The sequence below is a fragment of the Scylla paramamosain genome, chromosome 7 (assembly GCF_035594125.1).
Source record: "Scylla paramamosain isolate STU-SP2022 chromosome 7, ASM3559412v1, whole genome shotgun sequence".
NCBI lineage: Eukaryota > Metazoa > Arthropoda > Malacostraca > Decapoda > Portunidae > Scylla > Scylla paramamosain.
This window is the reverse complement of record NC_087157.1, coordinates 77,391-90,886: the sequence shown is the minus strand read 5'-3', so window position 1 is coordinate 90,886 and position 13,496 is coordinate 77,391. Positions and strand designations below refer to the sequence as shown.

The following is a 13,496-nucleotide window of genomic DNA, read 5'->3' as shown; positions in this document are numbered from 1 at the left end:
TAAATGTTATGTGGTACCTTAGATAGATGGACAGGTCACTTGAGAAGAGAAAATAAGAAATGTCTTAGGAAGAGTATTTTGTCATATGTATGAATATATATGACTGTATGACATAGATGACTGGTGAAGTAGATTTTGTCCCTTATCAGAGTGGTTGTGTAGCTGAAACAAATTAATGATTATCAAAACAGAGACACATTTGAGCTGATTGGTGAATTACAGTTTCAGAGTGGATACGGCATACACTGGGATGATAAAACTACTGCAGTCATAAAGTAGATGAAAAAATACTGTGGGGAGGAATGTAAAGCAGTAAAATATGCAAAAAGAAAGAAAGAAAGAAAGAAAGAAAGAAAGAGAGAGAGAGAGAGAGAGAGAGAGAGAGAGAGAGAGAGAGAGAGAGAGAGAGAGAGAGAGAGAGAGAGAGAGAGAGAGAGAGAGAGAGAGAGAGAGAGAGAGAGAGAGAGAGAGAGAGAGAGAGAGAGAGAGAGAGAGAGAGAGAGAGAGAGAGAGAGAGAGAGAGAGAGAGAGAGAGAGAGAGAGAGAGAGAGAGAGAGAGAGAGAGAGAGAGAGAGAGAGAGAGAGAGAGAGAGAGAGAGAGAGAGAGAGAGAGAGAGAGAGAGAATGATGTGACATGACATCTTTAAGTACAAATGAGTATATAGTAACCATACACTGATACTTGTCCCCTTATACAGTGATAAGTTTACCCAAACACAATGGACACGGATGGAACTTTTGGAGGCTAAAGTGCTCCAGGTGACTGGTGGACTCCATTTCATTGCGGAGGTCCAGGATTCTCTGCACAGTTGGGCTTTTGGTGTCAGTGGAAGTGGTGGCAGTGTGGCAGCAGTAACAGTTTTGGTCTTTCTATGGGCAAGTTCTGTAGGATTCATATTCTGCCTCCTCATGAGGGACATCAGTGTGAAGGGTCAACAGAGCATCAATTCCCTCCTCAGGCAAAGAATGATGGATGCAATTTTCTGTTTCTTGTTGTTGCTCCACCTTTTCAGAGTGCTTGAGGCGCTCGTCAGCCAGCTTTCCACTGCTGGTGGGTGTCTCAGACTCACTGGTTCCTGTTCCACATCAAGAGTGTTAGCAGATGCCACTTGTATTTCATCTACTTAGTACATTACATCATTACATAAATAACTGGTGTTATCTGATATTAAAGTGCTAATGAGCAACATGCCACAGAAATCTGTTTATTTCAAGAAAATTATGAAGATAATAATAATGTTTCGTTGCACTTCATAAGATGGCTCAGTTTTTACTACTCACCAACACTGCTAAAGATAGCAACTGGACTCTTAAGGACGCTGCTTATCTTCTCGAGCTGCTGAAGGTCATGATCTGCTTCCTTTTCCTGCACCAGCTTTGATATCAAATCCTGCAGGAAACAACTGTGTTAATTCACATTTTGAATAAATCTAATAGATGAAATTTCACTTACAACACCTTATGTGTCTCTGGTGACTCATGGAGGACAGATACATCACCTGAGAGTAAATGGTCAGTGAAGAAGTTGACCCTTGATCCTGGCTAATCACATTAAGTACATTAAACACTCCTGTTAACTAATAAATGAGGGATAGATTTCTCTGGAAGGTTACATTACACTACTTCCCTGGCATTTGAAAACATTTTGCTCTACATGAACTCATATGGAAGCTTTACTGCAACATTAAATCTCAGCTAGATGCCAGATGGTGTAGCCTCCATCACAGAGCAAGGTAATGATATGAAGGCTTAGTACTTTGGTCAACACCTGAATAAGAACCGTTTGAGATGCAGCAGAGATCACTAACCTGCCAGCAATTGAATAAGAAGTGTGTGAGATGCAGCAGAGATCACTAACCTGCCAGCAATTGAATAAGAAGTGTGTGAGATGCAGCAGAAATCACTAATCTGCCATGACATGAATAAGAAGTGTGTGAGATGCAAAAGAGAGCACTAACCTGCAGAGTGGTTTTGCTTCATTTCCTCTCATTCATGATGGAGGCTGGCAAGGTCTAACTCGCGTTCTCGAGCTTGTTGCTTCATCACTCCTCGCTGCAACTGGTAGATGGTGATGTAGTCACCTGAAGAAGGATAAAATTCTTCATTAAAAGACCAAGGAAATGGCATACAGTAAACAGTAAACACTTCCTCCACTTCACTTTTACAGATGATTCAAATGAGCAAAAAACATGCACACACCGATGGACTCTGTCTTCTCATGCACTACAGCATGCTCAAGCTGCTACTTCCTGTCACTTAGCTCAGCCACCTCCTTCATGCTGCAAGTTAACCTGCTCTCCAGGACCCTGTGAGCCTCCTGCAGTTGTTGCAGCTTCTGTTAAAGCTCAGTTTCCTCCCAATCCTGTTGTTTCTCCTGATAAAACAATAAGTTTGTTTCTCTCAACTTTTCTTAATACAGCCTCAATAAACAAATCCAATAACAATGCTTTTATTTTGTTATTAATTCAAAAAATTGAGCAACAGTGAGGAAAAATTATTTGCTTTATTATTAGAGAATATAAACTTTCTTACCTTTTGGTTCAGTTATGACATCTTCAGACAACTTTTCATGAGCAAGAGATTCTCCCAGCAGTTTGTTATACTTATCCCTCTCACAGTCTAGCTGAACCTGAAGACTGCTGCACTCACTCTCCAACCTGCTAACCTCAGATGTCAGTGTAGCCACTTGACCCAGCAATTTCCCCTTGGTATCTGTACCTGGAGGTGAAAAATTGATGCAACAGAGGGCCAGACAAGAATGACCAATGGTAGTAATTAGACGTAATGTAAGAAGTGGGTATAAGACTAAGGGAAATAGAAGGGCAATGGAGAGAGGGTTAGATGCACCAGAAATGTCTGTGGAGCCAGGAAAAATTTTAACTTGTAACAGAGATAACTAAGAGCAACTGTGAATGAATAAATGTGATGTAGCCTCATCCCATGACTGGGAAAATGCAAAAGCAGCACCTCAGACACCAGGACCATGATGACTGGCAGCTCCCAAAATTAGCTGCTGGCTTTTGTACTCCTAGTCACCACAGGAGGCTCATCCACAGCTAATCCTATCAGCTGATCATCTTGGGTGAAGTAATTGTTTATCAGTCTGGCTGTTGAGTCCTGATGCAGAGATGTGTGTGTGTGTGTGTGTGTGTGTGTGTGTGTGTGTGTGTGTGTGTGTGTGTGTGTGTGTGTGTGTGTGTGTGTGTGTGTGCACTTTGGAAAGCCTCCCTCCAAGGAGAATGTCAGTTTGATATACAAATATATATTCATGTGGATGGTAGCTCACATTTAGCTTCTGAGTTCTCACATGAAGACATGCCATCCTTGTCTTTTTTCCTCTGAGGGAGTGACTTTATACTCTGTGATAAGTGCATGCAGCTCACTATTCTGTCTTGTGACGTTTTTTATTTCTATCTGTGAAAGACACAAGAAGGCAGTAAGTTAACTTGTTTAACATGCCACATCATTTTATATATATTATGCCAAGTTTAAACAGGAAAGCCTCACCAGAAGCATCAACTAAAGACCAAAGTGATTAACAAATCTTTCACTTTACCACCCTTAATGACAAAAGCTGATGATGTCCATATCCTGCATTTTTACACCTTCATGATTCCATTAGATTACATTAGATTACATTAGAACAGTATGTGACCAATGACGTCTCCATTCTACATTGCCATGACAAGAATACAGGGCTTTACTGAACATAAACCAAGGACGCCTCCATTCTACATTGCCATGACAAGAATACGGGGCTTTACTGAACATAAACCAAGGACGCCTCCATTCTACATTGCCATGACAAGAATACAGGGCTTTACTGAACATAAACCAATGACGCCTCCATTCTACATTGCCATGACAAGAATACAGGGCTTTACTGAACATAGACCAAGGATTCCCTCCTCCTCTCTCTAAGGGTTAGGGTTCTCTCAACAGTTACAGCATGGTGTGAGAGATGCAGTGCTGTCAAGGCTTTACTATTTACAGGAAGCAACACACCAATAAATAAATGTTACTTTGGAAATGAAACTGAATAATCAAAGGCTTTATATCTCATGAACTTCCCTTCTTTAATAAACTGTCTTCAAGCTGACAGACTCCAGTAGTATTGCATCTTAGGAATATTCTACAGCTGATTTCATAATAACTGCTCTCTAAAACTGACTACATGCCTCCTTCCCTGCCTCCTACAGACTCTACTCAACAATTGTTGTTATTCTGTTCATGCTGGTGTGACAGTTAACCAGTATATTAATTCCTTAGTTATGTACACTCTAGAATGGTGGTTCATTTTATCTACCAGTGATTTGAATTCCCAGCTTCTAAGTATTACATTATTATTTGTTGATTGGTACCATTTGTATGCAATCAGAGAAAGATTTCAATATAAAAACATATCCATGTTACTGTTACCTTTCAGAATGTAAACCAAAATGAAAGCTATGTAAATTCTTACTTTAGATTATGTTGTCATTTCATTGAATGATGTAATTTCTTGGTTCTTGTGCTTCTTCAAATGCAGTCCCTTGTCTGGTTTCTCTGTCAATTCTAATGTCTTATTGCTCTGTGGAAAAACAAAGTGCAAATGTTTAGGATGAACTGATTCAATAATATTGCTTTCACAATTTCAATATTGTTCACAATTTCTGCAGGAAGTTTACTCCATATATTTACTATACGATTAAAGAAAAAATGTTTGGCCTTGTGGGATTTAAAACGTTTGGGTATAATCTTGAATCTATTATTTCTTGTTAGGTAGAATGAATGAGGAGGAGGAGGAGGAGGAGGAGGAGGAGGAGGAGGAGGAGGAGGAGGAGGAGGAGGAGGAGGAGGAGGAGGAGGAGGAGGAGGAGGAGGAGGAGGAGGAGGAGGGAGAAACAAAGATAGGAGGGAAGGAAGAAAGGAAGAAAAGGGAATAAGAGAGAGAGAGAGAGAGAGAGAGAGAGAGAGAGAGAGAGAGGAGAGAGAGAGAGAGAGAGAGAGAGAGAGAGAGAGAGAGAGAGAGAGAGAGAGAGAGAGAGAGAGAGAGAGAGAGAGAGAGAGAGAGAGAGAGAGAGAGAGAGAGGAGTTGGTAAGGAAAATTATTACAATGGTCCAAGGTGAAGAACAGGGACTGGAATGAGAAGTGGAAGAAGCATATAGAATTTGGAAATATAGTGAAGGAGGTAAAAGACCATTAAAAGTGAGAATGAGATCCCAAGTTACAGTAAAGGAGATCCTAGTGAGAACTGGGAAGCTGGCTGAAAATTCAGAATACAAGAATATTTGGGTAAAAAAGAGATATGAACTTGGAAGAAAGGGAAAAAAGAGAAGGATCTGAGGAATGAAGCCAAGCAAAAAAAAACGAGAGAAGTACAGAGACCGAGAAGCAGAAATTTTATTGGAGGGTACTAGATATGAAACTAAGGAAATGGTATATTCAGGAAAGGGAACAAGAAATGAAAGAACCACAACAGCAGACAGACAAATTGCATGTGGTGGGAGAAGTAGTATATTAAGAGTAATATATACAAAACAAACTTCATGTAAACAAATAAAATTTTCAGAAAACTTGTCACACAAAACCTTATTAACAACTCACCTTCTCCTTCTGCGGCATTTCCTTCCTTCTTATCTTTCTCCTTTCCTTCTCCATCTTCCTCCTCCTCCTCCTCCTCCTCTCCTTCCTCTTTCTTTCCACCTTCCTCCTCCTCTTGTGACTCTTAACTCTCTTCCTCCTCGTCCTCCTCTTCCCCTGTGCTTCCCTCCTCTGAAAGAAAAGACTTGTTTAAAAAGCAAGCAAATATAGTAGTAATAGTAAAAAAAAGTCAATGAAATGAAAGTTTATACACATATGAAATTAGTGAAAATTTGACACCAAACATTCTCTATCTGTAACATTACATCAGAATGACGAGAACACAAGATATGAAAAGTGAAAGGGAATGATGTATATAACAAAGAAAAACATTGTATAATGACATATGACAGGAAAATAATCTTGTATACTTGTCCCTTAAATACTTGCTTCCTTGTATATTAACTCCCAAAATGCTCATTCCTTGTACTCTCATTTTCAAAACACCTCTTCCTTATATATTGTCACTCAAACACTCCTTTCTTGTACACTTATTCCTAAATCACTCCTGTCTTCCTGTATTCTCATTCTCCAAACACTCGTGCCTCTGCACACCCAGTTCCTCAAAACATTTCTTCATTGTTTACTCATCCCGCAAACACAGCAACTTTCTTGTATACTCAGCTCTCAAAAGATGCATTTTTAAACATCCATAACTCCTTTTATTTTCATTCCCCAAACACTCCCGGCTGTGCACACTCCAGCACGTTAACACAATAACCAAGCAATACACACGACTACTGGCACCATCCAGATCTGGCCCCAGCACCCCTGCCTCCTTGCGTGCCAGCTCCAGCAATGCACGGCCACAGCGGCAGTACGCGTCACCACACTCGGGCGCCTGCTCCCCACACAGCTCCACCAGGGACTCTGTTGCCTCCTGGAGTGGTAAGGAGTGTCAGTTAAACCTGGTGTTTACTTTCACTATGATATGAAACAATTAACAACACAGAAAACAACACAACTAGGTAACATGCAACACATACCACACCTAAGCAACAGACACACCTCGAAGGCAGCGACAGCAGATTTGAAGTCCCCCACCAGGAGGTGTCGCTTGCCCCTAGAGAAACGGTCGAACGCTGCTGCACTTGCCGCACGTCCAAGGGGAGCAAGCAAACAGGCCATCATCAAACAAGTCTCGACTTTAACCATTCGTAATTTACACCATCATATATTGTGGAGTAACTTCATGTTTAGTATATCTTAACATGGAACATTATTAAGAATGTGTACATGCTTGTATTATTTGATAAATTATGTGGTCAGCTACACTTTCCACTCACACTCTCATCCATCACCAAAATTAAACTAACCCCCTATTACTTTCCTCCCACCCTCAGAATTATTAAACTAACCTCCAGTCACATTCTTCTGACACCCTCATCCCTCACTAAAAATTAATACCAACTGGCAAAATTACCAAACTAACCTCTAAATATCATCCTCCCACCATCTAGTCTCTCACTAAAATTAATCTCACCAAGCACGATTATCAAGCTAATATCCAATCACTTTCCTCTGACCCTCAAAATCCTTTCCAGCTGGTAGAATTATTAACCTATACTCCAGTCACTTCCACCCTCTCATCCCTCATTAAAATTAATCCCAGCCTTCAAAATTATTGAACTAACCTCCAGTCAAAGAAATATCACTGGTTTTGTGGGGGATATTGTCACTGCACTAAGGGATGCACACAATTTCTCGTAAGTTTTCACATTTTGCGTTCAACTGTACCGGTCTAAGTGGAGGAGTGAAAAAGTGACACCTAATGAATAGTTGCCACAAAACTTATTCTCATTACTTTTTGTTCCTTGTCATTTTTCTTTCAGGCTTTTTTCATCATCACAGCAGCTTGAAATTTTGAAAATACATGCTATTTGAGGAGGTAGCTGTACATGTGAAAAAAAAGAAGGGAAACAAACATCCATACTTGTGACTGATATGAAAAATAAACTATACATATAAATGTATATTTCACTTTTCTTTCTAGCAATTAAAAAATGTACATACGACAGTATTTCTTTCTTTTCCTCAATAAATACGACAACAGTATTTTTCCTTCCCTTCAGTACACCCAGCCTTTCCCTTAGTACATATCACAGTACTTTTCCTTTTTGCTCAGTGCATATGAGAATAATTTTCCTTTTCCTCCATGCATATGACACTACTTGCCCTTTTCCTTTTCTTTCCCTAAATAGAGAAGACAAGACAGAAATTTTCTTTCCCTCAATACACAACACTATTTTTTCTCCCACTCTCTCTCTTGTACAGAGTCAGTTTCAATGTACTGGAAGGTTATGCCTACGGGAAACTGAAGGACAACTCAAGCAACGAGTGGACGGGCACGGTAGGAGCTCTGCAGTCAGGGGAAGCTGACCTCACTGTCTCTGAATTGTCCATCACTGAGGAGAGGTTGAAAGTTGTTACCTACACCCAGCCTATCTATATCATCAGGTGAGAGATACAGGTGATGATCAAATAATATTTTAAAGATGTTGAACAAAGTGCTCCCTTAACAGATTAATTGGATCAGCAAAATGTTCAGAATATGAAATGTCAAATAATTAGATTGATCTATCTATATGCCAGGCTGGCAGTCCTATACAGGGTGGCCCAGACACTACACTATACACTCACATACAACATTGACACTGTTAATCCAAATTCTAATCTATTTATCTATATACCAGGCCAACAATCCTCCCCAAGACACCGCAGACAAATCACCACACATTCACACTCTTAACTTCATTATTATTAACGATTTAGCTGTCTATACATCAGGCTGGCAATCACACACAAAATGGCCCAAACAAGGCACCACACACACATTCACACTCTTAATATCATCTGTCAGCCCCTAGTGGAAAGGGACAATCTTGTGGCCCACCATACTACACCTCAGGAGGTCAGACACAGCATTCAGTTAACAAAAAATCACATTAACACCCACTCCCCACAGAACATAGTAACACAAAATCAGATTAACACTCACCCCAATGTCACATTCACAAGACAAGTTCTCATCCCACAGCCGTAAACTGTTTGCGGCCACCCACGAGGACCTTGCCAAGAAGATGTTTGCCTACACAACCCCAACGGACACAGCTCTGTACCGGCGCATCCCGGCTAACACGACAGGCCTCGCCAGCATCCTCTTCTTCATCGAGCGACTCCAGAGGTGCTACATACCCACGGGGGAGAAGCCTGTTAGCATGGGAGTTGCTGCTGGCTGGTACATGTTGTCAGCTCTCCTACAACAAGGTGAGGACCTGTTGAGGTGTAAGACTGGTCAGTTCAAGTGTTGGAGCATTTAGTGTTTGGTAAGATGGCTGGTACATGTTGCCAGCCCTCCTACAGCAGGGTGAGGACCTGTTGGGGTATGAGACTAAGTTGAATGCAAGGGTAGTGGTGTTTAATGTTTGATAAGATGGGAATACAGAAAGACAGTTATTAAAGGATAGATTTAAAACTGGGAAACTTTACATGATACCTGGTGTATTTTCATAATTGAGCTGATATTAACTTGAATTAGTTCTGGCATGAGCAATATAAGCAAGTGGTGTTAATATGACTGATATGGATATCAAGTAATGTATTTAATTTTATCAGTAGTTCTCTTCATATGATGATATCAACAGTTTTCTTAGTAAGATATGAGATATAAATCTTTTAGAAATGATGAGAAAAACTCTTAAATTGCATTTTCATCTCTGAAACATTTTAAAATGGTCTTTTCTACATTTTTAAATTTAAAAAGATGTGTTACTTTCAAAGATTTTAAATTGCCTTTGCATCATCCTCCATGTCTTAAAATTGCCTTTTCATGGCATCTTTCCCTCCTCCTCTTCCTCCTGCAGGCTCCAACACCTACCCAATCAGCACTGCAGCACGGGTAATCTACTGGGTTGGCTACAGTGTGTCCCTCATTGTGTACACATCATACTCTGCCACACTGGTCTCACATCTTGCTGTGGAGCAGCCTGCACCTCTGCCATTCAGCAACCTGCGGGACCTGTCTAGGCAGTCAGGCTGGGATGCTGGATGCAACAACAATGACCTCTTCCAAGTGACAGCCTCGGTGGGTCCTTGGCTTCTTGCTGTGTGAACTGATATACCATCCAGTGGTTGAGAGTTGAGGAGAGAGAGAGAGAGAGAGAGAGAGAGAGAGAGAGAGAGAGAGAGAGAGAGAGAGAGAGAGAGAGAGAGAGAGAGAGAGAGAGAGAGAGAGAGAGAGAGAGAGAGAGAGAGAGAGAGAGAGAGAGAGAGAGAGAGAGAGAGAGAGAGAGAGAGAGAGAGAGAGAGAGAGAGAGAGAGAGAGAGAGAGAGAGAGAGAGAGAGAGAGAGAGAGAGAGAGAATTTTGTTCAGTGCCAGATTTAGGAGTCCACAAAAAGACCAGCTGCCCAGGAGCCTCCACAATCTGGGGTCTCCACAATCTGAGGAGTCTCCCACATAAATATTCTGTAAGTGAAAGAAACTTAAATTAATCAAACACTAGTTTTCTATGAACTAAATATTTTTTTTATTACTATCAAAATAACCACTTGTTTCATTTACACTAAATAAATATGTTCCTTTCACTATAATATATTATATGTATTAAAAACTGCATGGAATACAGATACAAAAATATTAATATAAATATTTCAGGTAGATGGCCTCCACACTCAGGCTGCTCACAGGCCTCCACAGACACAAATCCAGCCCTTGATTTGTAAATTAATTATCTTATTTAATTATTTATTTTTCCTTTGTAAGAGGAGCACTGCCTTAGGGAGGGAGAGAGAGAAAGAGAATAATAAAAAAAAAAAAAAAAAAAAAACAGATGCCATTTCTTTAAGAAATGGCATCTGTAATAATAATCTGTTATATGCCATAATAAATTATGGCATATAACATAAAATGTTATATGCCATTTGATAACAGTTTTCTATAGATCTAAGTGTAACTCAGTAAGTTTGTAACACACAATCTCCCTCTCTTAAATCCAAATTGCTTTATTATCACTGGGAGAGGCTGGGATGGACTGGGAGAGGCTGGAATGCACTGAGAGAGGCTGGGATGGACTGGGAGAGGCTGGGATGGACTGGGAGAGGCTGGAATGCACTGAGAGAGGCTGGGATGGACTGGGAGAAGCTAGGATGCACTGGGAGAGGCTGGGATGGACTGGGAGAGGCTGGAATGCACTGAGAGAGGCTGGGATGGACTGGGAGAGGCTGAAATGCACTGGGAGAGGCTGGGATGGACTGGGAGAGGCTGGGATGGACTGGGAGAGTCTAGGATGCACTGGGAGAGGCTGGGATGGACTGGGAGAGGCTGGGATGGACTGGGAGAGGCTGGAATGCACTGAGAGAGGCTGGGATGGACTGGGAGAGGCTGGGATGGACTGGGAGAGGCTGGAATGCACTGAGAGAGGCTGGGATGGACTGGGAGAGGCTAGGATGCACTGGGAGAGGCTGGGATGAAAAGGCTGGGGCTGGGGCTGAGGCTGGGGGAAAAGGTCAAGAATGTTGGGTGTATCTCCAAGACAGTCAGGAATACGAGTAGGGTGTTGCACCAATTGCTCTAGGTCATGGAGGATAGCAAAGTTGTAGGCTAGTTCACCAGGATGGTCAGTGAAGGGAGAGGAAAGCCAAAGCTGGTGGTGAACATTGAAGTCTCCAAGAATGGAGATCTCTGCAAAAGGGAAGAGGGTCAGAATGTGCTCCACTTTGGAAGTTAAGTAGTTAAAGAATTTCTTATAATCAGAGGAGTTAGGTGAGAGGTATACAGCACAGATAAATTTAGTATGAGAGTGACTCTGTAGTCGTAGCCAGATGGTGGAAAACTCAGAAGATTCAAGAGCGTGGGCACGAGAGCAGGTTAAATCATTGCGCACATAAACGCAGCATCCAGCTTTGAACTGAAAATGAGGATAGAGAAAGTAAGAGGGAACAGAAAAGGAGCTACTGTCAGTTGCCTCAGACACCTGAGTTTCAGTGAGGAAAAGAAGATGAGGTTTAGAAGAGGAGAGGTGGTGTTCTACAGATTGAAAATTAGATCTTTGACTGCGAATGTTGCAGAAGTTAATGAAGAAAAAGTTGAGGGGGGGTGTCAAGACACTTAGGGTCTTTGACAGAAAGGCAGTCTGACCTGGGGACATTTATGGTCCCCTCCCCAGATGGGGACTACGAGGCTGGTGTAGGAGTCGCCACGATGATTTTAAAATTTTTGAGTGAAGGGGTGTGTGTGTTATTAGGTGCTTGTAGTTTTGTGTGGAGGAAGAGAGTTGTCTTTAGAGGGCAGGCTATGACTGCCCCCTTGTGTTGTGAGACACAAAGGGAAACGTTCAGCGAGGTCACAGCTGGGTTTAATGATAAGTTCACAGCACCCCCTGAACAGTGCTTTAGACCTCACTGGTAGTAATTATCATTTAGGCAGATGTCTACTGCCTCCTCATATATATATATATATATATATATATATATATATATATATATATATATATATATATATATATATATATATATATATATATATATATATATATATATATATACCCAGCCAACATTGGATAATGGGAGGCATGTGGGTGTTTTGTGGGCTACTTTATGGGTCCCATGTGGGCTACCCACATTACTGTAAAACACAGGTTGTTCTTGGAGATTTAAACTTTTTGCATTTATAAATATTCATTCACATGACAGTAAAGATTAATTTTACTAACATGCCAGTTTCTCTTAAACCAAGCAATTTACGTGTAATCTTATCTTACAAATGGCTTGAGGCATTCTCTAACCCTCTTGGAAAGTTGACAGATATAAGTAATACTGCTAATTTTCATTGAAATATTAAAAGAAAATTAAATAAATAAATAAATAAATAAAATAAATAAATAAATAAATAAATAAAAATCTTTTGGTTCAGTGATGTTCCTCATTTTTTGTCCAAGGTTCTAACCATACCTAAACTAACTTAACAACACCAAAACTAACCTAACCATACCTGCTGTAACCTAACCATACCTAAACTAACTTGACCACACCAAAACTAACCTAACCATACCTGCTGTAATCTAACCATACCTAAACTAACTTAACCACATCCAAACCTAACTACACCCAAACTAACCTAACTGTACTTGCTGTAACCTAACCATACCCAAAACTAACCTAACTACACCCAACCATATCAAACCTAACCTAACCATACCTAAACTCAAGGCAAGGTATGGCGTGTCTAGCCAGTGGTAGCCATAATTATTTCCTATTTTCATCAATAAGAAAAGGCATTGAATTCAATTTAAAAAAAACCTTTCAATTATTGTTAAAGGTTTGTAGAAAAGAATATATCAAGAGCTAGTGTTATTTCATAAGATAGGTAATGAAATACTGGCACATTAATAAAAGTGATATCAAGCCTCAATATACTGACATACGGTAATAACAGTGTAGTACCATCACAATCACCAGCACCACCACCTTACCATTTATATCACTAGACAACCACCTCTACACCGTACGTAATGTACTTTCCACATATAATGCATACCTTTGGGCAAATTGGTGTCAGCGGAGCATTGAATGAATACCTCTTGGCACTTGCTGGGAGACTGGATGCCTTGGTAATCTGCAGGGATCACCACTTTTTAACACAGGCTAACTTCTTACTTTACACGTTATGGAAGGCATCAAGTATGGCTTCAAGCATTTTAAAGTATTCACAACATTGTCGAGTGCAATTTAAGATACCTTACTTCTGAACTGGTGTGAACCGCCAACGTACTGTTTACAGCACCCGCTGGGTTAAAACGTATGTTCACTTTTTAAATCTCTGAATTAAAGTATATTGCATTTTCAAGTTCAAAAATTAAAAATATTATTGCATAAA

General features: G+C 40.5%; 1 protein-coding gene across 6 annotated transcripts; it reads right to left on the bottom strand.

Annotated features, from left to right (window-relative positions):
* Positions 1 to 546: 546 nt before the first annotated feature.
* LOC135101854 (nuclear autoantigenic sperm protein-like) lies at positions 547 to 13,479 on the bottom strand. 6 transcript variants are annotated; one of them, XM_064006136.1, is made up of 12 exons: positions 13,158 to 13,411; positions 9,501 to 10,088; positions 6,632 to 8,898; positions 6,359 to 6,503; positions 5,588 to 5,755; positions 4,463 to 4,570; positions 3,287 to 3,414; positions 2,533 to 2,718; positions 2,200 to 2,374; positions 1,959 to 2,081; positions 1,282 to 1,390; positions 547 to 1,076 (listed from the first exon to the last, which is right to left on the bottom strand). In XM_064006136.1, the coding sequence occupies exons 7-9, from the start codon at positions 3,372 to 3,374 to the stop codon at positions 2,346 to 2,348; spliced, it is 303 nt and encodes a 100-aa protein (XP_063862206.1). In that variant the 5' UTR covers positions 3,375 to 3,414; positions 4,463 to 4,570; positions 5,588 to 5,755; positions 6,359 to 6,503; positions 6,632 to 8,898; positions 9,501 to 10,088; positions 13,158 to 13,411; the 3' UTR covers positions 547 to 1,076; positions 1,282 to 1,390; positions 1,959 to 2,081; positions 2,200 to 2,345. The 6 variants fall into 6 exon arrangements, 4 of the variants coding, with proteins under 4 accessions (XP_063862206.1, XP_063862204.1, XP_063862205.1 ...); XR_010269412.1 differs by lacking the exon at positions 3,287 to 3,414 and having other exon boundaries at positions 737 to 1,076; positions 13,158 to 13,235; positions 13,363 to 13,479; XR_010269413.1 differs by lacking the exon at positions 3,287 to 3,414 and having other exon boundaries at positions 737 to 1,076; positions 13,158 to 13,235; positions 13,358 to 13,376.
* Between the last annotated feature and the right edge of the window lie 17 nt (positions 13,480 to 13,496).

Excerpts from the sequence above, each read along its gene's own strand:
- LOC135101854 (XM_064006133.1), bottom strand. The coding sequence starts at position 6,778 with ATGGTTAAAGTCGAGACTTGTTTGATGATGGCCTGTTTGCTTGCTCCC. Across the intron at positions 6,504-6,631 it reads CTGCTGTCGCTGCCTTCGAG|GAGGCAACAGAGTCCCTGGT; the intron begins GTGTGTCTGTTG and ends TTACCACTCCAG.